This window comes from Microtus pennsylvanicus, chromosome 1 (assembly GCF_037038515.1).
Source record: "Microtus pennsylvanicus isolate mMicPen1 chromosome 1, mMicPen1.hap1, whole genome shotgun sequence".
Taxonomy (NCBI): domain Eukaryota; kingdom Metazoa; phylum Chordata; class Mammalia; order Rodentia; family Cricetidae; genus Microtus; species Microtus pennsylvanicus.
The window spans coordinates 59,265,439-59,293,234 of NC_134579.1; the positions used below are offsets into that span (position 1 = coordinate 59,265,439).

At 49.6% G+C, this 27,796-nt stretch overlaps 1 protein-coding gene across 1 annotated transcript in view; it reads right to left on the bottom strand.

Annotated features, from left to right (window-relative positions):
• Sema5b (semaphorin 5B) overlaps window positions 1-27,796 on the bottom strand; it is a 116,902-nt gene that overhangs the window by 24,784 nt on the left and 64,322 nt on the right. Inside the window, exons 2-4 of the mRNA XM_075965336.1 lie at window positions 12,519-12,722; window positions 7,507-7,606; window positions 3,205-3,250 (exon numbers count right to left, since the gene is read on the bottom strand). Coding sequence (XP_075821451.1) covers window positions 3,205-3,250; window positions 7,507-7,606; window positions 12,519-12,672 — 300 coding nt within the window. The 5' untranslated portion in view covers window positions 12,673-12,722. The remainder of the gene's footprint in view (window positions 1-3,204; window positions 3,251-7,506; window positions 7,607-12,518; window positions 12,723-27,796) is intronic.

Genomic DNA, 27,796 nt, shown 5'->3' on the forward strand with positions numbered 1-27,796 from the left:
TTGAAGGTTAAACCTCTAGGAGATAAGCTGGTGAAGGAGGCTTCTTGGTGTTCTTGGAGTTGGTGTGTAGGATACTTTAGAAAACCTTATGGAAGCTGAACCCCTACTCCAAGAATGAGCTCTGGGGGTGCCATAGGTGTCTGTCTATCCTGAAACTAAATCAGCACTGAACTGGATGAAGCAAAGCCCAGGCCGGAGCCTAAACATCCATAAAGGTCCATGACTTATGTCCCGTGGACCAGCTAGTGCAGAGGCCAGGGGAGGCCGTTGGCAGCATGATGGCACCCCAGATAAGGCTGTCTTGACCCCCTACAGCAGTGGTCCTAAATTTAGTTACCCATTGCAATTACTTGTGAGCTTTTAAAACCCCCAGTGTCCAGGCTGTACCCCTGAGCAATCGGATGAGCATCTCTGAGGCACCGGTGCCTGTCAAAGCTCCCTTAGGAGTTCTGGGGCATAGGCAAGGGACAGGATGGCCTGGTGTCAGCACAATTCTCATCCTAATTTATGGTAGCCAGCTGTGTAAGCCAGAAACCTAGATGTCACCCCTGTGGGCCAAGCATGACTAACTCCTCTAGGGCTCACCTTTATATAGAAGCCAGCGTGCCTGCGATTCTCAGGTTATGTGAGGCTACGGCCCTGTATGACCTGCCGCCTAGGATTTCCTTCCTGCCCTCCATCCCTCTTCCTTGCCCCCCTCAAACCTTCCCATCACTCCACTGGACAATTCCAATTGTCTTCTGGTTGCTTCTTCCATGTCTCCAGTGCCTGCTCTGGGTCAGGTGACCTAAATGACAAGTCTATTCCTGTCATTTGTCTGCTTAAACTCATTAATGGATCTCTATTGCCTTCCAAATAATATGTGGATTGCCCCCTCCACAGTTCAGCAATGAAGACCCCACTGTCTCCAAGGGCTTCACCTCCCGCCTCCTACTCTCTGATCCTGCCCTCCTCCCCAGGGCCGTGTGTTATCCCTCTGTTCTCCCCTTTGCTTCCAGGCAAACACAGCCTTTGAGTTCCAGCTCAAAAGCAACACCTCTGGATAGCTTTTCAGACCCTGCTGGGCCTGCAGGGTTTCTTCTGCCTCCGGGCCACCCCTCCCTTGCAGTTTCTCAGGGCTCTGCCATTATTTCTCTACATCTCACTCTTCCGCCTCTACCCGCTCTCCAGGGCCAGACGACTCTCATTTGCAGACCATGGGAAACCAGGTGCTCAGGGCAGGCACCCTGGATCTACCGCTTCACATTGATTGTGAACCTGTGCACTGGCTCCCCAGGTCCCGACCTGTCAGCTTTGGCTTTGTTGCCTACGGATGCCAATTAGAAGTCAGTCTCTGGGCTGTCCACTGTGAGCATGGATTGCTGACTCTGGGAACTTGGCATGCCTCCCTTGAGCCTGGCATGCAGGGACATGACCCATGGTCCCTTTACAGGAAAAGCAACGCTATACCATCTTGTGCGTGTTCCTTGAGGCCTCACCTTTACAATGTGAATGCCGAGCACCATGCCGTAGTGACTTTCCTCATCACTGTGACCATAGACCTGGCAGAAGCAACTTAAGGGAAGAAGGGGTGTGTGCGGCTCCTGATCCCTTACCAGAGGGCATCCTGGTGGGGAAGGCAGGGCAGAGGACATGGAGGCTGGAGCTATGTCTGAGGCTCCCACCATCTTTTTTTTTTAATTATTTATTTATTATACAATATTCTTTCTGCGTGTATGCCTGAAAGCCAGAAGAGGGCACCAGACCTCATTACAGATGGTTGTGAGCCACCATGTGGTTGCTGGGAATTGAACTCAGGACCTTTGGAAGAGCAGGCAATGCTTTTAACTGCTGAGCCATCTCTCCAGCCCCTGGCTCCTCCCATCTTGATAGATCAGGAAACAGATGGGGCCAGGATCAAGACTATGCTATAGCTGTCCAGGCCCAGGTGACTTACAGCTACCGGCTAGGCTCCATATCCTCAGGGTTCCACAACCTCCCAAAACAGTGCCACCAATGAGCCATTAAGTGTTTAAAACCCATGAGCCTATGGGAGACACGTCACCTTTACCCCATGGTATACATAGACTAGACCTGACCTTTAGAAATATTCATTAAATGTTTATCAGATGCATTGCAGGTTGGCTTCGGGAAGGTATGCATTAATGGATACATGGCACTTCCTTTCAACTCCCCCTGAGTTCCTGTGACCCCCTCCTTTCCAATGGACAGATCCCTTATACACTTAGATATTTCCTCTGGCACAACAGTCACTGAGAGTATGGACCAGGTTGGATACAAGGACACCAGAAGGTCAAACTAGCTTATCAAGGAGGTCTCCCCACCCCCCCAACTGATTGCTGCTGCAAAAACTCACACCAAACAGTTCAGCACTGATTAACGCCCGAATTCTAACTAGACTGTTTGCATCCATCATCATCCTTCCCTGGAGTCAGAGATTCTGCTTGTCTAATGCCCCAAGCTCCCAGCTCAGTGCTGGTAGCCAATACGTGCCCAGCGGATGCTAGACTGTTAAGACAGCCCCTGGGCAGGCCAATGGAAGCTCTCTCCTCCTTGAAGAAGAATGGCTGTCCTTCCTCTGTAATGGTCGGTCTCGGTGAGATGGCTTGGCATCTGTTTCTCAATCTGGGATAGCTGTTCTGGATCAAGGAGTCCCATTAAAAAGCCTCTCAGAGCACTTAGGGAATTATGCTTGGGGAGTCTTGCTTGGCAGCAGATAATAAATCAATCACAGTTCAATGAAAATGCCGAGGTAGACGAGGATCTCTCAGGCCAAGCTAAGAAAGGAGCCAGAGATACCATTTTCCCTGAGGCCCAAACTCTGGACCTCTCCTGTGGACTTTGGTTTTGTACTTAGCGTGACTCACTGGTTTTGTTTGCCCTGTAGAAAGTTCTGCATCTTGGCAAAGCCCTCAGTCCCAGCTGACAGGGAGGGGGCACTCCAGCCTGGTGCCCCCTTTTCCTTTCCTTGTCAGCTCCTCAACACAATGCAGGAGGCCTGTGTGCACCTCCATGTGAGAGTGCTCTGCACCGCACTTCCACGAGTCCTCCCAGGGGTAGCTTTAATAGTAGGGTTTTAGTTCATGACCAGGAAAAAACCAGGGGCTCCTGCAATTGACTATCAGGTATCCTGCTATTTGCACCGCCCAGCCCCAAGTTTCCACACACAGAAAAAACACAGGAAGGAAAGAAAAGCAAATGTACCTGAAGGAGGGAAACATTGGCAAGGCTGAGTCTGAAGAGGTAGTTCCTGTGAAAACAGAACAGAAATCACAAGTCACTCTGGCTCTGTAGGGAGGAAGGTGGGAGGCAACCTCCCAGCCCGGGTCTTATGGAGTGCTGGGAATATGTCCTCTGCAGGACCTAGGGTGAGCCAACCTCAAGAAAGAACTTCACCTTGATTAGTTCAATGAACCTTCACCCAGCCGGGCAGTAGCTATAAGAAATTCCATTTTACGGGAGGCAGGTTGTGTAATGGCCCAAGTCCCAGAAATGGTAAATCAAAGAGCTGGGAGTTACCTGCAGACTTCATGGTGTATCTGTTCCTGACCCAGGAAGGAATTGCCTGAAGCCACTGTTGAATGGAACTAACGGGATTCCATTGTTTTGAACTAAGTTCTCATAAGGGGCCCCAGCTGACCAGACTGAGAAATCAAAATGGAGTCACCCATGCTCATGTCAAATGCTCATTGCTAAAGCAAAACTGGCCTTCTGAGAAATTAGACAAAAAGAAGAGCCACATTCCCAGTCAGGCTAGTTTCCATTGCCATGACAGTGAAGTGCTTGCTCTCTCTGCCTGAGGTTACGACAGTTCGTCTTCTATTGCTGTGCCCACTTCACAGGGAAGGTAATTGGGAAGTGACTGGTCTACTTTCTGCTGTTTTCACTCCCCTTCCTCCATCCACCCATTCCCTTCTCTGCCTATAAAGCCAACCTCTTTGGCCATGTCCATCTGATTCTAGAATCAAGATACAGTTAGTTATTATCTGCCAACTAAAAGGCTTTGTTTAGTTTGTGACCTCATGGAGCCTGTTTCTGTTCACCTGAAACCTCAAGACCTTTTGCAGGGCTGCAGATGGGCCTCCCACAGAGGTCCTAGGGCCCTGTGTGCAGCCTCATCTCTAGCCAATGACTCTGGCTTTGCCTTTTTCACAGGCTCTCCCTGGACCCATCCAGCACAGCATTGCCAGCCTCTACACCACTTTCACATAACAGCCGGTGGCTCACGAGCCTTTACTGTGATGATAATGATGATGATGGTTGTGGTGGTGATGATGGTGATGATGGTGGTGGTGGTGGTGATGCCAATGCCATTGAGAATTCAGCATTACCACTGATCCTGTTGTGTTTGAACTCTGCAGCCAGATGGCCAAGACTTAGAATTTGAGAGTGACGAGGGTGGTGGGGACACCCACTGGGTCAGAGTGTATCAGCACAAAGAGTTGAGGCTTTGAGAATATACCCTATGGCAGAAAGAGGTAGGATTCCAAGCTTCACTGTTTCCTAGGGCCTGGTGGGCCTCCGTGTCTATGTCTGTAAAATGGAGAACTAGTTCATGCCTGACTTCTTCATGGTCCCGTGGAGACACATTAAAATGCTTTATTGATGACAAGCAGATGTAGCATGGTTTTTTCCAAAGAACGTTCTTTCCTTTTTTTCTATCTGCCTTTGGCCATCTCCCTTCGGGTTCCTGAACTTTTTAGGAATAATTAATCTAGGAACTTCTGGCCACCTCAGCTGTAGTGAAAAGAAATGAAGAGACTGGGCCAGAAAGAGAAGGAGGGGCCCTGCTGAAGGAAGGCAGGGATGGGAATGGGACACTTGAGGCTGGAAGATTCTTCTCCATGATTTGGCTGCTTCTCCACTGGCCTAGGGTGGGGTGGCCTTGCCCATGACCTTGGCTCCAGGCCTCCGCTGTCCTCTCCCAGCCCCCTCTCCAGGTCCTTGGCAGCGCTTCCTGGCCTCCACACTCCTGGCCCAGGGACAGATGGGGCTCCAGCTTGTGGCTCTGCCCCAGCTGTGTGCTCAGGTAATGCAGGCATCTGCACACAGCTTTAACAGATTACAGGGAACCTCGCATCACTCGATTCATTTTTATCCCATCAAAAATCATTCATCAGAACAGTTCAGTCAGCTCTTAGGGGAGCCGGGAGACACGAGCAGGAAACTGCTGTATCCCGCCCAGCTCCCGATCCCATGGGGAATAAGGCGGGCTATAAATGGATAAAAACATTTCTCCAGCCTGAATTCTGGAGGGCCAAGGGTGTTGAGGAGAGAGAGCAGAGAATCAGACAGAGGGGGGAAAAAGCACTCAGAAAAAAAAAGGGTGGAGCATCAGAGAGAGTCCAGGATTCAGGACGCTGGCTCTAGGGGCAGAAGGAACCAGTCCAGGACGGAATGTCACCCTCTACATCTAAAGGCAGAGCTAGGAAAAGGCTCAGGAGAAGCTGTGCCTCTAGCTATGTGAAGGAAACATAACCACCCCTTCCATGGGAGCCCCAAAGCGCGACAGTGTGGTCACAGGCAGGTGGCGACCTCTCTGTCGCTGTTTCTCCATCTACAAACTGGGGAGTGATGACAGTAGAGCCCGGATTATTTTCTGCATGTGAGGCTTACTACATATACTAGATTATCTGCTGCGTGATGTCCTACATGTGTCCTCTCATTCATCACACAGATGCTACATAAAATCATGCATGTGGCTGCCCTGAAACAAACATTCTTCCCAAAATGCCTTTTTGAGGTTCAGAGCGAAGTCTTGGAATAGGGTGCATACAACAAAATGTATGTTTCTTGGTTTGTTTTAGTAGTTATTATATTTTAATTTATTGTGTGTGTGTGTGAACGTGTATGGGTATGCATATGAGGGAGCATGTAGGTCCTGGGGATGGAACTCAGATCGTCGGGTTTGGCAGCAAGCTCCTTTACTTGCTGAGCCATTTCACTAGCCCTATTCATTTGCTTTGCTTTTTAATTTTTGGAGACAAGGCCTCACTATGTAGCCTGGATTTGTCTTGAACTCAAGGTGATCCTCCTGCCTCAGCCTCCCTAATGCTAGGATTATAGATGTGAGTCGACATACTCAGCTAGAAGTGTTGGCTGTTAAAACCTTAGTCAGGAGAAAGGACGGCATGAACACTAGTTTCTAGATTACATTCCTGTAATACGTATATATTATGTATATGTGCATATATATTCATTCACACACACATACATATATATGTAGCTGACACTAGTGAGGCCTGGGAGCAAGGATGTGAGATATCTCTGCTCATGAGTGGGCAACCTTCTCAAAATAGAAAGCAGAGCAAGTACTATCTTTACTGGGAAAGAAACCCCATACTCTGGTCTGTCTGCATCTGTACAGACCACCTCTCAGAGCATGCTGGGAGCACCTGGAGAGAGAGGCCTGCTTGTGGGGGGCGGAGTGTGGCTTGGTTCTTACTGAGTATTCTTTTGTTGCTGGCATGTTACAGTGTAACAATATGATAAATTAATACTTCATTCAGAACATTTTTAAATGCTCTCAGATCCAGCATTCAGGGAGGTTGGCCATAAAAGAGAAAACTGAGACTCCAAAGTCGAATTTTCCCAGATTAAGGACCCAGCTCAGCTGACTGCAGACCGGAGCTTTGAAGGTGACTCATCTTCTTTTCAAACAGCAAACAAAACGGGGAGAACCAAAGGGCAGGTGCGACCAGCTCCATAGTGTCACCTGGAAAAATCCTTCTCACCAGCACAAGCTCAGCCAGAATGTCATGCTAATACAGAACCATAGCCCTGGAGTTAGGAGACCTGGTTCTAGCCCCAAGCTTCTTGTGTCTTCCTGTGTGTGGTGCTGGGTCAGACCATTTCCAAGCTTGTTGAAACAAGGCTGGGACCTAGTCCTAGAGTTTCCGGGCCATGAGACTGGGGAAGACTCGAGTATTACCTTTCAGCAAGTTCCCAGGGGCTATGGGTGAAGCTGGCCCAGGGACACCCTGCTTTGTCTCTAAGCTCCTTGGTTCCAAAGCTGGCAATGAATGATTCGTGATAGTTAGCTCCTCCCACTCTGCCTGGAAGCCTGTAAGATGGGGTTTTCCTTCTGAATCTGGATCTGGACAGTGGGGGCAAAGATGGGCCAACAACATAAATGAAGCCCTTTATAAAAGAAGCATAGGGCCTACGACAGCACCCTAGGTGCAGGCAGCCGTTTGGCCAGCAGGGGGCTCCTGGGTACCTCTAACCGGGCTGATCCTGGCATCAGGGCTGCCGTCCTTGTTCTTACTACCCCAACAACTTTTGATGAATGAATCTAGCTGAGATGGCGAGGTGGAGGGTTGCTCCCTTCCCCCAGCTCTCACAACTTCCCTACATGATAGACAGCTGTTAACACAGACAAGGCCTGGCACGGAGGACAGGGACTTGGGAGAACAATGTGTTCACAGCGCACTCATCCCAAAAATGTTCCCTCTACCCCATTCCAAGTGCTCCTATTCTCTCCCCCCATCTCCTGAAGCCCATTACCTAGCTCCCACGATGAGCTGGTTCCTGGAGGGGTCAAGGGCAAGCTGGGAGAAATCCCGGACTCCAGGGTAGGTGAAGTTGGAGACCCACGGCTTCAAATCTGGTAAGAGAGACCTTCTGTTACTGTTGGGAGCTTCCAGCTTCACCAGTATCAACCCAGAGATCAGTGGCAGCTGGGGTGGAGTAGGGTCGCAGCCCCCAGTAGACCCTGAACGGTCACCTCAACACACATCGGTTTGCTCTTCCTCCGGGTTCCAGGTTCCACTCCCTTCTTTGGCTTCTCTGACCCCAGACCTCACCCCAGTGCAGGCCACTGACCTTTTTGCTTAGACTGCTGCCAACAGCCTCCGGACCTGCCTCCCAGACCTGTCCCTCTGGTTTACTTCCCACAGGGCAACTAGAGTGGTATTTCCACGTAGCTACACCAGTCTCAGGGTTCAGATCCCTTCCCAGCAACCCCAAACTTGTCTCAACTCCTATAACCTTGGGTTCTGGCCCCACTGACTTCCCCAGCTAACTGCCCGGCAGTCATTATTTACTTATTGAATGACCAGTTGACATTTGCTCAAACCCTTCACCCCACCCACGCTAACCTAAAACATTTCATACTTACAATCCGTTCCATAGGGCCACAGACCTTTGACCTCTGTGGTTCCTTCAATAATACAGTTAGCTATGCCAGCCCCATCCCCACCTCTCCCAAGACTTCCCCAACCCCACCCAATAGGATTGAAGAGACCCTACAGGTGATGGAGGAGGGTCATCTTTCTATCTGTTGATTTCATTGGTTAAGCAATAAAGAAACTGCTTAGCCCTCATAGGTTAAAACATAGGTGGGTGGAGTAAACAGAACAGAAGGCTGGGAGAAAGAAGCTGAGTCAAAGAGTCGCCATGATTCTCCCACTCCAGGCAGATGCAGGTTAAGATCATTCCTGGTAAGCCAGCTCGTGGGCTACAGCAGATTATAAGAAATGGGCTAGTCCAGGTGCGAGAGTTAGCTGAGAAAAGGCTAGATATAATGGGCCAAGCATTGTTTAAAAGAATATAGTTTCCATGTAATTATTTCGGGTAAAGCTAGCCGTGCAGGCGGCCGGGTGCCGGGGACGCAGCCCCGCCGCTCCTACTACTACCTACAGGCTTCTGCTACCTGACATCATTATTTCATGGCAGTGTGTCTTCAGCCTGGCAAACCAGTTTGCCCCGGCTCCAGGTAAGACCTTGCTGCTAGAACCATTGGGCCCCACCCTTATTACAGGGTTTGAATACGTGACTGACTACCCCTCAACTCCTCTCTAGAAAGAGGAGCAGGCTTTCTGATAAGATACCACGGAGGTGGAAGGGGCAGAAGCTGGATGGTCAGTGTCTACCTCCTCCTTTGAGAGTGTTTGGTCAAAGCCAAAGCCTTTCATGAGGACTGGGTGGGCAAAGAACAGGCATCACGGTCTAACTGATGGGTAGAAGCTCATTGAGTTTTCCTCAGTCCCTCTCCTGGACACACTTCTCCCAGGTCGACCCAAAACACTGGAACTACTCTTGCCCGGCCAGCACTGGGGAGAGGGGAGGATGCCGAGAGGGAAGCCCTGTGCTTTCTCTCCACTGTGAGCAGCTGTCACACGACGCCCAGAGCCCAGTGTGTGTGTGTGGCATGATCCAAGGGATATAAATCATTGCTCATTATCCCTCCACTACAGAGTAAAAACGGCCCTTCATTTCTGCACGACAGGCAAACACTTAATCACTCCCGGGAGAGCTGGAGGTTTTGCGAGTTGGATGTTTTTCAGAAAACTGCGATATGCGCGATAAAAAAAAAGGGTGGGGGAAGAAATCCTGCAACAAAATGAAGCGAACCCTTTAAGCCCCAGCAGGTGGCTGTGTGTTGGCAAGAATCATCGTCATACAGTCTCCCGGCATCTGGGCCACGCAAGGAGTGGAGTCTGAAGTCTAGCGGGCTCGTTTTCAGCTGACCCAGGGCCACAGGGAGTGTGCATCTCCTCCAGGAGGACCTCCGTGATTGGTCTGTCTCCACATCTCCTCCAGGAAGACCTTCTTGATTGATTGGTCTGTCTCCACATCCTATTCAGGCTCCGGGTTCGAGTCACACTGCATTTTAAGGTCACTCTGCAGGGGTGCGTCTCCCCAGACCAGGTGGCCCCTAATAGTAGCAAACAGGTGTCCTTTAACTCCTCACTTCTCCGTGGGCAGGGGCACTTCAGGTGAAGGCAGCAAAATAGGAGGGAGTTGGGGTGACGGGCCTGTCGCTGACACTGCCTGAGGACTCAGCTGGGTCTCCTTTCGGGTCTGTTCTCAGTGGGGAGAGGTAAGGAGAAAACAGTCTAGGCTTCTATGACACTGATGATGTGACGGTGGGGGCCTCTTTCAGTTTGTGTCCCTCTCCCCCAGCCCTGAAGGAACTCACACAGTCAAGTTGAGGGGAACCGACTGGGCGCGGTGCCGCGATCCTGGGGAGGCCTTAGAAAGAGAGCCAGCCTCTTCTTATTAAACAGGCAAAGGGGACCAGAGAGAAGGCTTTAAAACACCAAGCACGTTCTGAGCTCCGTGTGCAGCGGAGGCTTTGGACGGCGACTTTAAGAGAAAAATGACATTCTCCATGACGCGCCTATGATTTTAATTATAGTCAATTCAATTACCCACTTTGTGGATTAACCACTGCCAGTGTTAATTCCAGGCTGGCTTCTCCCTGCCATCTAGAAAGGACATGCTGTGGCAAACGGAATAATACGCAGGCCAAAGAGAAACCCAGGTGGGCCTCCTTAAAAGGAACCCACAGAAGGAAATTGAACCGTATAAAACAAAAAGCCTCCAGTCGGCTCCTGCAACTGCCCGATGCCTGTGGATGCTCAGGGGTTATTCACAGATCTGTCAGGTGTCTGGGGATTGGAGAAGGCAGTTCACAGCTGCAAGGTGGGAGGCCCGTGGCTCACTCAGATACGCAGTATGAAGTCTGGGGTCTTGGAAGTGGCTGGGACTAAGCCAGATTCGGACAACTTCCCTGGAGCAACTCCTGACCCATGGGACCTACTGTCTACTTGGTATACCACGGATGTGAGGAGACCCAGGAACCACAACTCCTAAGGGTTCAGCTGGATTGGTGGAACAGAGGCACTGACCTTTGAGGAATAATAGAAAATTACTGAGCACCAAGGGAAAACATGTGCTCGCCTCTGAGGCCCCATAGCAACTGTTCATGGCCTGGCACCAAGCAGGGTCATTAAAATATGGTGTGCCTCCCATGCCCGAGTCCCTGGTCCCGGTCCCCAGGAAAACATACATACAAATACTCACAAGCACGTGCATACACACACACACACACACACACACACACACACACACACACACACACACTCACACACTAATTTTGTGAATGGATGTGACAACCCAAAGCTGTTAGGATAGTGGCGATATTGCCGAGTCCCTCATTCTGTAAGAAGGTGGGGTGGACAGTCAGGTGCATTCAATTCCCACACAGTGATTAAAATTGCTCACTGGAAACTCAGGAACTCAGAACACAACTCCACTTTTCCTATCTCCTCTTCAGCCCAGTGCCCCATACAGACCAGCTGACAAGGGGGAGGAGTGGGACCCTTCTGGGTCAGCTGGACCCCTATCATCCGAGCAAAGTCCCTGACAGGAAATGTTACATTAAGAGTTGTCACAGGCATCTCCTGGCATGACAACAGCCCTAGGAACATGAATCCCTTCAGTTTCTGCAGCCTCACTTGGTCCTTCCTTCCCTTCAGAGCCACCAGGAGCCATCAGAAGTCTGAGGGTGTGCGCACGGTTTGTACACTGAAGACATTGCTAATTTACTATAATCCACTTAAGCCTTCAAAGCCAGGATCCCAGCTCAAACAAGTCAGCGTGGAGGAGACAGCTGGAAGTTTTCCTCTTCGAGAAGGGAGTCAGCACACAGCTGCGAGCCTGTACATCTAGAACGCCCCAGCCTCTCCTCCCGTCCACGAGCCCCATCCTACCCGTCAAATCCCATCCCAGCTGTGGACTCAGGGGCTGAAGTTCCCCTCCAGTTTCCATACTGCTTCCTCCACATGACAGGCCAGATCTTGCGAGGCTGAGTGTCTGGTGGCTTTTCAGCAGTAGTGACATCAGGTGATTGGCCTTGAGGCCTGGCTCTGACAAGTCCCGTCAGTACCCAAGCCTGGCTCTTCCTGCCCACCCTACCCCATAAGTGTTAGTATAAGGAAGGACCAAGCCACTGTCAGTCAGTATTAAGAACCAGGGGGCCCTGTCATCTCGTGTGCAGATTCCAGTGTGAGCCCACGTAGGCAGTTCCCAGAGTATGACTGTGACCAGGGCTTACCAGGTCATGTGAGATCATCCGGGCCTCTCTGGGATTGGTATTTTATTTTCTGGTTATCATCAAGTTTAGCTGTCCTAATTTTAGAAATTTTGGAGAACTTGCGGACCCCATGGAATACATCCAGGGATGTGCACATCCAAGATTGGGAAACCCTTTAGTAGGACACTCCCACGGTCTCCCTTGACAAGCGAAGGAGTTATGAGTCACCAGGGCCCCTTCTGCTGGGGGTTCCCAGGGCTCCAACGACAGGCATCTCTGCAGCCAGCTTAGAGCAAGAAGGAGGCCCCCTGAAATTTTCTAGGCTCTTCCTCATGAGTGAGTCATCTTCCTCCTGCCCTCAGAGAAGCCAGGAATAGGCGCCTGTGCTCTGAGAATCTCCCAAGCTGAGACCACCAAGCAAATCTGAGTCACTCCCACTAGGACATCCATTAACTTCATAATCCATCCAAAGAGCTCACTGAAAGCCAATAACTGCTCTGGGGTAGGCGTGGGTGAAAGACCCGAGTAAATCATCTATGTTATCTGGAGACATCAGAGCTCTCCAGCCCACTGCTGCCTGGCCTTAAGACAGCTATCCGAAGAAGGGTCTCAGGACCTACAGGAAGGGCTTCAGACAACCTGGAAGGCACTCCCAAGGACTGACCCAAGTCCTCCAGGACAGTGGGGGCGCTCTCACCTTCAAAGGCCACGATGGGGTGCTCCTTCTGGGCACACAGCTGCTGTTCACTGTTGAGTTCACTGGAGATATCCTGGGAGCTGGAGAGGTGAGACACCAGCAAGGCGAGGCTGGGCAGCAACAGCGAGACAGCCAGGGGTCCTGGGACAACCATGGTGGGCCCCTCTGCCACCTTAGCTCCTGGAGGCCGGCCAGGGGAAAGACCTGCAGGGAAAAACTCAGTCTCATCAAGTGCTCCTTCCATCAATGCCTGCTTCTCTCTGTTTCCTCAGGGTTGTCAACGGCCCCAGAGGGTTTTTTAAAAATACATTTATATTGTATTTATGTTACTCTGCTCTAATAATGCAAAGTTATAGATCATATCTTGAAAGCTAATTTCCCTTGTAATGGTATTCTGGACAAAATTGACAAATTATAGAACCTTTTCTGTTATGATTCCAAACGCTTTAAAATTAGCTTTAATGATAAAGGTGGGATCCATTTAATAAATGGACCTGGGGCCAGTGGGTAATCATGTGGATAAAGAAAAGCTCAGGTTCAAGTCCAATTTTTTTTATAATTTATTTTATGTGCATTGGTGCGAAGGTGTCAGATCCTCTGGAACTTGAGTTATAGACAGTTGTGAGCCTCCATGTGGGTGCTGGAAATTGAAGCCAGGTCTTCTGGAAGCGCAGCCAATGCTCTTAAATGCTGAGCCATCTCTCCAGCCTCTCAAGTCCAATTCTGACCTCACATTTTGTATCAGGAAAATTTCAAATTGAATTCAAGGTTTGAGTGTTAAGGGTAAAGTCATGAAAATACTAGAAGAAAATTTGAACAGATTCCTTTGGACCTTGGAGTGAAAACCTACAACAAAATCCAGATATCGTCAGAGAAAATCTTGACGAACTTGAAGTCACTGAAAGTGCAAGCATCTGCAGGGGAGTGTAATCCCCTTGCCACTAAAGATAACATCAAAAGGCTGATGACAGAAAGCACTCATGGTGGTCACATCTGCAATCTCAGGAGGCTGAGGCAGGAAGATTGAAGATCTGTGGCTAGCCTGGGCTACATAGTGAGATCTTATCTCTTAAGGGGTGGGGATAGCTCAGTCTGTAAAGTGCCTGCAGACCTGAGATGGATTCAAGGACCCCAAATAAGAAAGGCTGAAGGCTTGTATTTCTCATGCTGGGACGTCAGAGACAGGCCAATCCCTGGGGCTTGCTGGATAATAGACATAATCTACATGGGAAGATGTAGGACAAATAAAACACTTTGAAAAGACAGGGTGGACAGCTCCTTCGAAAAGACACCAAGGTCAGTCTGTGGCCTCTACACACATACATGAACATGAGTGCTCGTGCACACACATGAACACACACAAGGCAACTGACAAACTTTTGAAAAAATATCTGTGATTCTGATAACAGACAAGGAGATAATATTCCCAAATATGCAAAAAACGCCTAGGAATCTAGAAGGGAATGATCAGCAACTCCCGTAGAAAAATGGGTAAAGGACATAAATCCAAATAGGGCTTAAAATCTGAATAACACTCTTTCTCACACCCCCAAACCAATGCAAATTAACACTCAGCCTGGCATAGATAGCCCTTCTCCACGGTCAGCAGAGATTCAAGCCAGACAGCTTTTCCTCCTCAAGAGGCTGTGAGGAAACAAAGCACCCTAACCTATTCTACCTGGTGTGTGTCAAATGGCACAACCCCTCTGGAGGGGAACCTGGGTAACTGGTAAAAGAGCCCCACATTTGCCCTGACCCTCTAGCCTAATACAGGACTCTAGGCTCTTGGTCCTCAAAGCGTTGAGTCTCACACAGCAATAACTCCATGGTAAGACAGATGCAGACATTTAGAAGTTAGTGTTTAAAATCCCAAATGGCAATGGGAGTAATTTTTATGGACGTCAACTCTAATAATCGAATGTCTGCCTCTGGGAGTATGGCTCAGTGGTAGAGTTATGGCATTCACATGCGGGGCCCTAGCCAACCATCCCGGCGCCATAAAACAAAGAGAAAAGACAAAGACATTTAGGCTTGTATTTTGCATGTTGCTTTTCAATTCATTTCTCTAGTAATTTACTGTTATTGAATTGTAGGTAAGCATCCATCTGCAACAGATTGTAAATTGAGAAGTCAAACCTGCTCCCTCGCAACACATAGCTGAGGAGAGAAAATAGACCACAGAGGCATCTGTATGAGCACAAAGTACAAGATAGTTCTCCGTGGCATTCTCAGAAACAACAAAAGGACAAAAAAAAAAACAGCAAAAAAAACCCCAACAACAACAAACAAGCAAATAGAAATAGGCACTTTTTAAACAAGTTGTCTATGTGTCTGTGGTGGAGTACTATGAAGCTGTGGAAAAGAGTGAAATGAATTAGGTTGGACCGCTGACCAGGAAGGCAGTGGCTTAGCATCACTTCCCCTGGACCAACCTAGGTGAGGGATCCTGAAGGTAACTGTCTGAGCAGGTGGATGTTGGAGGAGAGGGGTTCCTGGGGCTCCTTCTGCCCTGGGACCTTTGCTCCCAGCTCAGGTAGGATAATATTCTTCCTGACTATTTGCAGACACTGATGAACAGAGTACATCATGGCTGAACTGTTGCACGGCTGGAGGGAAGCAACAAAGACCCAGGAGGTGCCTGCTGGCACTGCCGGTTCCATACCCCAGGGAGAACTGGCTTCATAGCTCTTCCGGATCCCGTCCCCCTCTGGCACACACAGATGCACTTTCTTAGCTTCCAGCAGAGACCCTGGGGGAGGGAGGAAGTTCTTCATCTTTCCTCCTGCAGTCACAAGACCATTCTCCTTAGTGCTAAACTAGGTGGGTTTCCTAGGTGTTCAGTTCAGGGCTGTTCCATCACTGGTGCCTGCTGTACCCATTCCCCACACTGGTCCTCACTCAGTCCTTCCAACAGGTCACATAGTCTAGAAACAGTTATCAAGGTGTAGGGCCCACTCCCAGGAAGCAAAATGCCAGGGTCAAATACCAGTGATTGGAGGGGAAAAATAAACCTTAGCCCCTCTCTGCCTTGGTTTCCCCAGATTGGGGATGGCGGTGACAATATCAGCTTTACCAGCACTGTGAGGATTAGCGAGGATTAGTGAGACAGCATTCTCAAAGGCCTGGCTGCAACAGAGCCAACAGTAAACCAGCATGATGTGATGTGTCTGGAGGCGGGAAAGCACGGAGAACCCTTTCTGCCCTCTGACACTGTCGCGATACCCACGGCTGTCACCTCCAAATCTACTCTCTCTTCCTCCCTGCCACCCCTCCTCTCTCTCCGTGCACACTGGGCACTGCAGGGACTCCATCCAGGGCACCCCATTGCCAAGTGAGTCTGGCCAAGGCACAAGAAGGAGAAGGCAGTGGATGTGTCTGCAACCTCCCTTCCCTCCCTCTCACCCACTCCTGCCACCCAGATCAGGCACCCGCCCTGTTCCTCTGCCTCTGGGTTTCTAAACCATGGCTGCCCTCTCCCCTCAGAACCAAAGGGGAACCACAGCCTTGGTTATGGGTCTATCCCCGGCTTCCTAAACCTCTTCCCACACCTCTGCAAGCAGTGGTTTGGCTAAGATGCCATCCCTTTCCCCTGCTGGATGGTGCCACCTGTTTTCTGGGCGTGAGGGGGCTGCTAACTAGGGATACCCAGTTCTCAGCCCACACGCGTTTCCTCCCATCAACTCGTAAGGTTGTCTAAGACAGCGTGACCAGACCCATCCTAATCCCACTGTTAGGGTTTGAATGTGAAATCCTGCCTCCTGTCTGGCTCTCTGTTCCCTCATGGCCAACGCAGGCAGGCAGCCTTCTCATGCTTGAGCTGCCTCGTGTCTCCTCCGCCACAGCACGCTGTAGCCCGTGAACTGTGTGGCAGAAGAAAGCCTTTGTTGGGTATTTGGGCACATGGAGGAATCTAAGTAACACAGTCACCCTTGCCAGCCCCAATCCCCTCCTACACACCTCTGCCTCAGGCCCAGGTCAGATCACACCCTCAGCTCCAGGCCTGGCGTTCTCTGTGGCCAGATTTTGTTTCCAAAGGGACTAGGTTAGAAACATATCCTGGGTTCTTCTTTGCTCTAGTCCTCAGGCCCTAAAGTCCCCAAATTCTATAGCAGAAGTTGCATTCTCATTATGATTTTTATGTACATTTATTCTTTAAGTCTTTCCTGAATGAATGACTGCTAGATCAAAGTCACACTGTTCACCTGGGCCCGGCACAATCCACCTGTAATTCAGGGGCAGGACACAATGGAGGAATGGAACGGAAGAGGCTAGGCCTCCAGAGAAGGAGGAGACAGAGAGGGAGGCCTGTGGCACATATCCAGCACTCAGAAGTACACAGGACATATCCAGGTCACTCAGAGGCACACAGAAACACATCAGGAGGCTACAGGAAAGCCTGGGCCTGACCCTGGGGCTCACAGGGGCTCCTGCACAAGCCTTTTCTACCTTGGCCTTCTTTCCCTGTTTTAGGGGGCCTGTAGAGCCCGAGAGGGGTGCAGTCCAGGATCTGAGGGGCAAAGAGGAAAGGGCTGGAATATGGGGTACTGAGCCAAAGCAGAGTGCAGCAAACAAGGGCTTTATAAGCTACAGCAGAATAGGGTACCATACCAAAAGGGGGGAGTAGTGGGCACAGCACAGACTGCTCCCCCGTCAGACCTTTGGAGCTGAGATCTAGATACTTTGGGGGTTGGTGGAGGCAACTTTCTTATATTTGGAAATTATCCCTACAGCTAAAGGGAGACCCTCCCCCAGCCTGACATGAACCATGTGGCCCTCACCCTAGCCACAGCTGCTCATGCAAAAGCAGTCATGTGATCCAAACAGACCAATAAGGAACTCTCCTATAGCAATTTGGTAACTGGGTCAAGTCAGTCTTGACAGAGGAACCTGAAATGTGGTCCTGAAAGTGTGGCCACCTTCTGCCTCACTTGTAGGTGAGCACAGTCTGAAGACACTAAAGTGACAGGAGACACAGAGAGTAGAGACTCCTGGAGATGCCAGCAGCCTCCCAGTGCCCGGTTCTAGCCCCTTCCTGAGACCTGATGACATTCTACTTTCATGACCCACCCCTTGCTATACCCCAGTTTTAAAGATTTATTTTTATGTGAGGGTGTTTTGCCTACATGTAGGCATGTGTACCATGCACATGTCAGAGGAGATCAGAAAAGGGCTTCCAATCCCCTGGGCCTGGAGTTACAGACAGTTGTGAGCCTCTATGTAGATGCTGGGAATTGAACATGGGTCCTCTGGAAAAGTAATTAGTGCTCTTAACTACTGAGCCATCTCTCCTGTCCGAAGTCCTGCTGTTTTTCACTTAAACTGGTCACAGACATGGCCCATTGTGTCTACTTCCTTTCCAGCATAGTTTCTGGGTGGCTGTGGGACTGGGGCACAGTCCTGCAGATAGGTGACCAATGATGAAGAAGAGGTAGTCACTGATGGGCATGTGGGGACCACTTCTTCCCACCTGGCTCATACAGGATGCACAGAGCTCCTGGAGCCACCTACAGCTGCTTAGCACCTCTTAACCTCATGCCAAGGAGGGTGGTGTTGGAAGTGGAAGCCAGGTGGATGGCAAAGGATCAGCCCCCTCTGCTGACCTCCAGGCCTCTTCCGCAGGTTCTGGGGGTCGTACCCAAGGCCACATGCAAGCTCTGCACCTGCTCTGTCCTGACCTTGCATTTCTGTGCCTCTTGCTTTTTTTACCTGTCAAATGGGGAAAGGTAACATCTATCCCTCAGAATCATTGCACATGTTAAATGCATTACTCCATCTAATGGGCACTTGCCACAGAGTAAGTGCTGTGTAAGTGGCGAGTCTTACCAGTATTGTTATTAGAGGTGAGATTGTTCAAGAGCTTGCTTTCCAGGTCTCAATTAGCATTCGATAAACACCATTACCACCCAAATACAATTTGGCTCCCTAAGCTTAAAATCCAAAGTTTTCAGAACAGATAGGAATTTCCACTTCTAATACGCATCTGATCTGATGGTAAAAGGATAACGGAGATTTTTCCAGTAGAGCGTAGCAAGAGGCCGCCTAATTTTTCTGCAGGTTGCACAGCACTACGGAAATCCCTGAGCTTGGAAAGCTGCCAGCTCTAGGTGTGGATCTAAATTCATTACTTGTAAATAAGGGTAAACATGCCTCGCCTTAGAGAGCACCAAGAATGAAGGTTAGCCCCGGGCAGGCCTCTTATGAAACACTTCTACAGACTCCAGAGCAGAGTGGTGGGCACGACCCCTTTGGGGTCACACACATATCAGATATCCCACATATCAGATATTTACATTACGATTCATAACAGTAGCAAAGTTAGAGTTATGAAGTAGCAACGAAAATAATTTTTTTTTGGTTTTGGGGTACCACAACATGGGGAACTGTCTTAAAGGGTTGCAGCATTAGGACAATTCAGAACCGCAGGTCTAGAACATTTAGTTAGTTGCCATTTGTGTACCTGGTACTCCACTGAGTGTGACCAAACATTTCCTATGTGCCAGGCCCTGTATGGTTGGGTCATGAGGGTGAGAGAGGCCACATGACACGGCAGGAGAAACGAAAGATGTCCCCAAAAAGTGGAGACAGTGACTATGGCCTGACAGCCAGATGGAGAAGGGGACACAGAAGCTGGTCTCCACTCTGTCCCCAGGTTGGACTTGCATGGTGTCTAGGAGATGGTGCTCTAGGAGTGGGGGACGGAGGTACCGCATCATCTGACTCCTTCTATTTTGGGAAACCCTGAGCCAGGAAGAAAGCATTTTCCCATTCTTGGCCAGTGTCTCTCTTGCCTTTACTCGCACAGATGCCCCCATTTCCCATGGGGGCTCTCTATGGGGTCACTCTGATGGTACCTGGAGGTAAGTAGTGGCCGGAGTGTATGAGAGAGAACACACACCCACGCAAGCACCCACTTTTTCAGGATTTGGGCAGTGCCTGTGTAAAAGATGAGTTAGAACAAAGGAAGGATGGACTCTCACAGGGATAGTGGGAAGGGCAGAGGGCCATGGCCAGCGCCATTGGGAGCTTAGTTAGATGGACCTCTGCCCTTAGTGCAGGGTGAAGGAGGGGAGGGAAAAGGACAGAGCATGCATTTCCACTAGGGCTCCCACAGAATGTAGACAGAACCCCAGTAGGTATTTTCTGCCTTTCTCAGCTTGCTATAGCCATCTACCCAGACCATCGGAGGAGCAAAGTTCATCCCTGGCTCCACTGGAAATGAAGAGGGGAGCAAATGGGTCCCAATCATCTTCCACCATTTACATAGGAGGCCAGAGCATGGGTAGACAGACGGTCAGCGTGCAGAAGCAGCTTAGGATGTCCATGAAGTACAAGATACCCTGGGACACTTAAAGCAGGGGATGCTGTAATACCCAACACGAAAAGCTGAGCTCAGTGGGGCCTGGAGGAACACAGGGCAGAGCGCCTCAGTCACCAGGAGCCAAGAAGACACCAGTGGGGACAGCACAGGTAAAGACTTGATTCCAGACATCCTCAGATAAGCCACTGAGGCTGGAGACGCGGACAGAGGGAGAGGAGTCTGGAAAGGAAGTCAGAGGCCATCGTGACAGTTCTTGAGGGTAACCCTAATCACAGGAGGGTCCTGTGCTTACAGGTTGGGGACAATGCAAGCATGTGGTCATGTTGGCACTTCAGAAAGCCAGGGAACAGGTGGAGGGGAGTTGGGTTAGGCCATTGTCACAGACAACTCTAAGAATTAGCATCTTGCCCCCTAAAGAGCCCAGGCCTGGAGGACTGCTGAATCTGGGGCCTCCCACACCCACCAGAGACAAGGGAAATGAAGCTGAAAGCTCAGGCCAGAGGCCTTGACAGGCACAATGACCACAGAGTTGCCCCCAAACAGTAGCACTGGGAACCCTCAAATGGCTGCTGCTGAGGAGGGGTTCCCAGACTGTTCTGGGGGAAGCTTCACCCCAGCCCCTGGCGTCCATATACCCAAAGAGTCTGGAATGTTCTGGTGGAAGTTCTACTCCAAGCCCCTTCCCCTATCTCTCTCCAAATCCTGTTGCATCTCAGAAAGCCTGCCAAATGATGACCCCCCTTCACAATCGCTCCTGACAACACCACTCTACTCCTAAGAGAACGTTGAGCACCAAAGACACTCCACTGGGAGCTTGTCTTCTTGGCAGAACTGGCCTTTGGGTTAAGAAAAGCCCATACCTCAACTACTGACAAAGATACAAAATATCCATAAGTGGATAAAACAGGATTGTCTTATCTTGCCAAGACAGGATAAGATAATTCTAAGAAAGTTCCTTGCCTTTAATAATGGTATGTCAGTTATGTTAGGCCTTAGCCAAAGTTGGTTGACTCAACATTGCAAACGAGACTTTGGGTGGTTGCTCAGGTAGTCAGTTGTCTCTGTCATTTGTTGCACATCTTGGATATCTCTCGTTTGTTAAGTAATATTAATTCCCTTCTCAGATCTTTGGCGGAGTTAAAGATTAGATAATTGTAGTTACTCTCTACCTTATTTAGACTCCTTGAGATAGAATGTTTAGCAAAACTTTTGTTATATGTTTCTTGCTCAATATTGATTGTTATATTTATTTGTTACTATTGTGTATAGTTGTATTTGGTTTAGTTCTGTCTTATTTAGACAAAAAGGGGACATTCCCATAGGAAATTTAAACTGCCCCCCAGAAAACAGATCTGTGGTTTTCACGTTATTCTTTCCTGTCGCCTCTCGGGGCAGGGGGAGGGGCTGGAAAATCATCGGGAGCATTTTATCCATTAAACCTGGGCTTTTTCTAATTTGGCTTGATTTGGTCTGATTTAGATTGCTGGGTCGGCGGAAAGACTTATGGGGTGCAGAAACTTCACAGACTAAGCAAGGACTTTTTTTTCATTGAATGGGGCAGGGGAGTAAAATCAAAGAAGAAAAAAAAACAGTTCTCAACCCAAAAGATAAGGACTTGAACCAAAATGGCTAGAGTGTACAGACCATGTTCAGAGAGAATATACGGAGCTCATAGCGTGTAAGATCGTATGGCAACTTTGTCAGATTGCTGCAAGATGCCCATTGCTCAGCTGGCTGGGAGAAAAGAAGTTACCGAGGCCGAAGAACCTGCCCAAGGTCCCATCACTGTTAACAACGGAACTGGGAGTCCTGGTCAACCTCCCTCCATGACACAGTCCCACCAGGCCTGTGGGCACACTCTGCAGCCCTGGTTTCACGTGCTCTCAGCAGCCTGCAGAGTCTAATTTGGTTTCCTGAGTTGGCTTTTCTTTCTTTTTTTTTCCCAAGGAGAGCATTTTCTAGCTATAAATTATTAAGCTGATTCCTGCTACAAATCAGCCTCCTGCGAGTTCGGGCTGCAGGAGCCCGTTTATCCAGGTCCTGAGCATGGGAGGAGGAACAAATGCCAGGGGTGCCAGATGGACGGGGCAGAGTGCAGATCTCCAGCCAGGGCTGACAGCCACCTGGATGCCTCCCCCAGCCCAGGCCTCAAGCCAGGGGCCAAGCTAAGGGATCAGCTAAAGAGATGTTTGCCCCCTCAGCTCCACTAAGACCTGTCCAGGAGGAGTTCCGGCCCAACATCCATCTCCACCCCTCGCTCTGCTACCACTCAAAATCTTCACTTGGCTGTCTGCCCCAGAAAGGAGGAGAAAAAGAGAAGGAAAGGAAAAGAGGAAACGGGGCAGGGGAAGACGGGGTGGAGCAAGAGCAAAGGAGACGTCCCTTGGCCTGTGGTTTGGCAGCAGGCAAAGGTGTGAGGTTGCCCCTCATTCCCACACCCTGCGCAGGCCACCAAATACTCAGCTGTGTGCTTCTCTGCCAGACATGGGAGGCATCTCTCCACCCACACATCGCTCACCACTTGGGGGGCCCAGTTTGGCCAAACTCACACAAAGGTAACATTGGGATGCAGATTCCATCCATTGCTCTGAATAGAACAGATTGGATACGGATTTTCTCCTTTCTTCTCAATTGGGCCCTCTGGGCCCCAGTGGCCCAGAGGGAAGGTTGGTCCACATAGGCAAAGAACAGCTGCTGAAGGCTGGGAGGGCCCACAGCATTTTACAACTCTGAACCGAGGGAGTGAGGGTCTGGGGAGCGTTCCCTCCTTGCCTCTAACATGCTCCCAATAGCAAGCTCCTTGACTGACCTCAGCATCCCCTCTGCATTCAGCAGCATGAGGAGCTGCAAGGTTGCAGCTGCATTTCTCTCCCAGGGTTCTAGAAACCTCCAAGTTGTCCATTTGTCCCGCGTGAACTTCAGAGTCATCTGTGCAGTCCTCCCCATACCTCCCAACTGCCATCAAACACCCCAACGGAACAGAGTTCACACTGCTTAGCGTATGAAGCTCTCACAGGTCACTGGCTTCAACGCGGGGCTTTAGCTCAGAGAAAACTGAGGCTTTGGAGGAAACTGAGGGCATGTCCAGCCCTCCAAGACTAGGTAGAGAGCTAGTGGCAGAACCAAGACTCAGAAAAACAAACCACCACGACAGTGTTATGTAACCATGCTCTCGATGACGCACCATTTAATCCACATAACTTTATGGACCAGACAGATTAATGTTTATTCCCATTGCCTGGATGCGGAAACAGAGGCACAGACGAGTAATTTGGAAAATGCCAAACCAGGAGAAAGCGGATACAAACTCAGACAGCCAGGCTTTACAGCTGGCCCTCAGCACACAGCACAGGTGTTCGGGTACGGCATTTGCTGGAGCCCCGTGAGTGGAGCCCAGGCCACTCCAGGGGTACCCTCCTCAACATGTTCTGAAGTTCATTTACCCTGTGAATGTGGACCCTGGACTTACTTCTCTGAATGAGTCAACTACAGGTCAGACCTGAAAACAAGAGCCGCAGAAAGTGTCTACATCATTTAGGAAAACAAAGGAGGGAAAAGCTTGTTTGTTTCTTTGTTTTGAGACAGACCTATGTAGCCCAGGCTGTCCTTTACTTGCTATGTAGGCAAGGATAACCTAGAATTCCTTATCCTCCTGTTTCTACCTTCCTATTGCTAGGATTGCAGGCGTGTAGCGCCATGCTTCAAGTGTGATCATCTTGAGGAAGCCCTGTAGCGAAAGCCTAGAGGGGGGATGAAGGTGGACCAGATGCACGGTTCAGTCGTAGGAGGGAGAAGGTCATGGGTCAAGGCACCTCATGGGGGTGAAGCACGGCTTAGGGGGATCAGCTGGAGAGCGGGTTGGGTTTGTGCCTTGCATGGATCAGTATCACAAGTGGGACAATGATGGTGGCACTGTGACAAGATGATGCGGAGTGGGGTTTCATTCCCTGCTCCCCAAATGGCCTGTAATATTTCATTGTTTTTGCAAGGAAAAAGAAAACAAAGGAGGCTTGCCTACTTTAATTACTGGAATTAAATGCTAAGGACATTGCCAAACACGCATCCCGCTTATCTACTCATTAGAGCAGCCGCCTGTCCCCTCCCTATGGGCAAGCACCCTCTGTGAAAACATTTTGCTATCAGATGTTCCGAGGCTGAAGAAAATGGGAACTGCATTTGAAAACATGCCCACTGCTCAAAAACAGATTCGAATGCAGCAGAAAGCCTGGACTTTGCTGGGTTCCCCAGCACGGATTCATCTGTTGAACACAGACCTTAGCAGACAGAGCCCACTCCTCCTTCCCCTCCAAGGCCAGGGTTGCTTCTGTCATTGAAAGAACTCCAACAGATGGGTGTTGGCTATGGCACAACAATGTGGATGCCCCTGAAGCTGGACCCTTACCTATGGTTGAGATGAGGGGGTGGGAAGAGAAAGGGACAGCCAGATTCTTTCTTCTAAGTCAGTGGTTTCCAACCTTCCTTTAATAAATAAACAACTTTGATAAAGTTCCTCATGTTGTGGTGATCCCCAACCATAAAATTACTTCATTGCTACTTCATAACTGTAATTTTGCTTTTGATATGAATTGTAATGTAAATAACTGATAGGCAGGGTATCTGATAGGTGACCCTGTGAGAACTGTTGTTTTAAGTACTAAGTATAGAATTATCATATGACCAAGCAAGTCCACTTTTGGGTATCTCCTGAGAGAGTTGGAAACAGGATTAGAGTATCTGTACAAATTAAGAGTATATGTCTGTCTGTCTGTCGCAACACGTTAGGAGCAGCATTAGTCACCACAGCCACAATGGAGAAGCAGCTCGAGCGCCCATCATTAGATAGATGAATGTCTAGACAAACTACGATCGGTACAAACTGGGCTCATCTTCAGCCTTAAAAAGAAAGGTGCTGAAGGAAACTCATTAGCCTGAACGAGCCTTGAGACATGATGCTGAGTGAGATGAGCTAAGATAAAAAGACAAAGACCGCATGACTCCACTTACACGAGGGTCCTACAACAGTCAAATTCATGGAGACGGGGAGAAGGAAGGTGGCCGCCACGGGCTGAGAGGAAAGGAGACCTAGTGCGCCCTAAGTGGGGAGCGTTTACAAGAAGGAAGGGGGTTCTGGAGATGGATGGTGGTGAGGGAGAGTGGCATTAATACCGTGGACCCCAGGCTTAAAAATGATTAAGGTAATAAATTTTATGTTCTATATCTGTTACAATAATTTCTTAAAAATATTAGCTTCTGGCTCTGGAGGGAACCACTCAGTAGGTAAAAGCACTGGCTGCTCTTCCAGAGGACCCAGGTTCAATTCTTAGTACCTACAAGTCAGCTCACAATCATCTGTAACTTCAATTCAAGGGAATCTGTGCCCCTTCTGGTCTCCATGGGCACCAGGCATGCACTTGGTGCACAGACATCATTCAGGCAAAATACCCATACATATGAAATAAAATGATATTTTTTCATTAAAAAAATTGTGATTCCTAAAATATGCTGGTTTGAGGTTTCTGGAGGTGTGTGAGATGGCCTCCCCTTTGGATAGTGAGCTCTTTTTCTGCTCGCCCCTCCGTCTGGCGCCTACTGTCATCCACTCTTCCTCTCCTGGGGCACACTCACCCCTGGATAAATGAAGCTAGTCCCCGCCACTGCCCATCACAATTTAGCCATCTGGCCGGGATAATAGGAGATGGAGTGAAGCCGAGAGACAAAGGCAGGGGAGAATTCTAAGCAAGTCTGTCCCTAGCATGGCCATGGCGGGAGGCCAAGTGCCCAACGGATTCCTTTCCTGCTGCGGCCGAGACAAATCATCACAGAATTAGGAACTTAGTATCTTATAGTTCTATGGGTTAGAGTCCATCTCAGGTCCCACAGGGCTTAATTCCTGCTGTAACCTGATCTGGAGTCTGGATCTGGAGGCCTTTTGCAGCTCCGAAGGAGCTACCCACTCTCCAGCTTCAGAGCCAGGAACTTCACATCCCCCTACCCACTCTTGCCCTGTTACTACTGCTTTGAGTCATAGCCTGGAAAGGCCCTCTACTTCCATGGACTCAGATTATATAAGGCCCACCCAGGGAATCCCACAAGACTCCTCACTCCCAAGCCTTAAACTGAATCGCTTCTGTTAAGTCCTGTTTCCTAGGTAAGGTGATATCTCATTGTTTCTGAGATCAAGCCAGGGACACCTTTGGTGGACATTATCTGTCACACCCACCACAGGTATTCCCACCCAGCCATCGCATTCCTGGTACCCAGAGAGTCATCTGTCCTGACTTCTAGGACAGGGGAGGAGTTGCCAGTAAATGTCAGCAGTAAGCCAGAGCTCCAGTGTCAGAAAGGAACAATCGGGGCCCATGAGTGTGCAGCAAAGAGGAAGGAGAGAAGGGACAGGCTCTGGCCAGGGTGACAATGTCTGTCCGTGAGGAAGAGGGTGTCCACGAGATACAAACAGGAGGCTATGGGAGTGACAGCATAGGTGACAGGCATTGCCACAGAAATTCATGAACACCGACACAAGAGTTACAGGAAGGGTTCCCAAAAGGACTTTCCTAAGCATTCTTCAAGTAGACAAGCAGGCTTTTCTATATTCTTAAAATAGGATTTACACCCGATTTCTCAGTAACACGTACGAGGATGCTTGTAAATCTATGGAAATGAAGTGAGACCAGGAACATCTGCCGATTGCCTTCTGTGCTGCTGGTGACACCAGCAGATGGGAAGACCCACCGAGCAGGGAAGGCAGGCTCAGACTCCTCCACCCCATGCACGGCCACTAATGTCAGGGGAGTGGAAAGCCCAGGGCTGGCCCGGGGGCTCCTGGCCCTGAAGCTCTGCCTTTTTGGCCTCTCCACCGAAAGGAAAGATTTTCAGAGACCGTCAGTAACCGAAGCTGAACAGAGGCTCCTCAGCCATGGTTACCTACTGGGCCATTTCTGCAGCGGCATCCACACTTCCGTCTGGGACTAAAGCCTTTGGTTCTGAAGGTATCCGTGATAACGCTCCTGAAAGAGGATAAGGCACCAAGACACGGTGGCTGATTTTCAGTCTCACTGGAGAGCCAGACCTAATGTCTCTCAAGATTGGAGTCTGAATCTCCTCTCCCATCACTATTGGCTGCTCCTGGGTGGTCTCAGCCCCTCCCCGAAGGGCATCAGCTTCCTAAAGCTCCAGGTGCTCTCTTCTGGGCTGTTGACTACAGGGACAGCTCTCTCTCATTATTGCCTTGGACTTCTATCTTTCTCCTTAACCGGCTCCACCTTGATGGTATGACCAACAGATGGACTGTTCCCCAATTGTATCATGGTCCTGCAATCCTTCCAGACATCTCACCTCGTACTGCAGCATCCTCAGATTCCTCTCTCCAATCTACCGTATTGAATTCATCGCCAAGTCTAGGTCTTGAACCTGGACAGCAGATTCCACTGCAGACATTTGCAGGTCTGGCAGAGTGGGTGGGGTGGGGCAGACAGCTACCTTCCAGCCCATTGCTTTCAACTGCTTGCTGCCTTGAGGATGCTGGTCCAGATTTATCCATTTTAAAGAAAATCTACACATCTTGATGTATGTTCAATTCCCTCGTGTTTAAATGATGTCAACCGCTTGTATTTTTTGACATGTCTACATTTGCAAACAAAACATGTCTGTCACCTCCGGGCTTTTCTTCTCTGTCACTCAGATAGACCAGAATGTCTGACATCTCTCTCCTGGTCTGATAGTCCTCTCCTGTCCTCGGGCCTCACCGGACAGCATGAGCTCGTCAGCTTTAGACTCTGAGTCCAGAGGCGGTCAGAGGCACCAGGGTGAAGGCTGGTGCCACTCAGGGTGACAGAGCCATTAATTAACGCAGCTAAACATCTGGTGTTTAATTAACACCCTCTCTGCCTTCAATCGCTTTCCCTTTAACTTTCCCAGAGGGCCTCTGTGGTGGGTGAAGCTGAAGAGAAAGCAGGAAAGC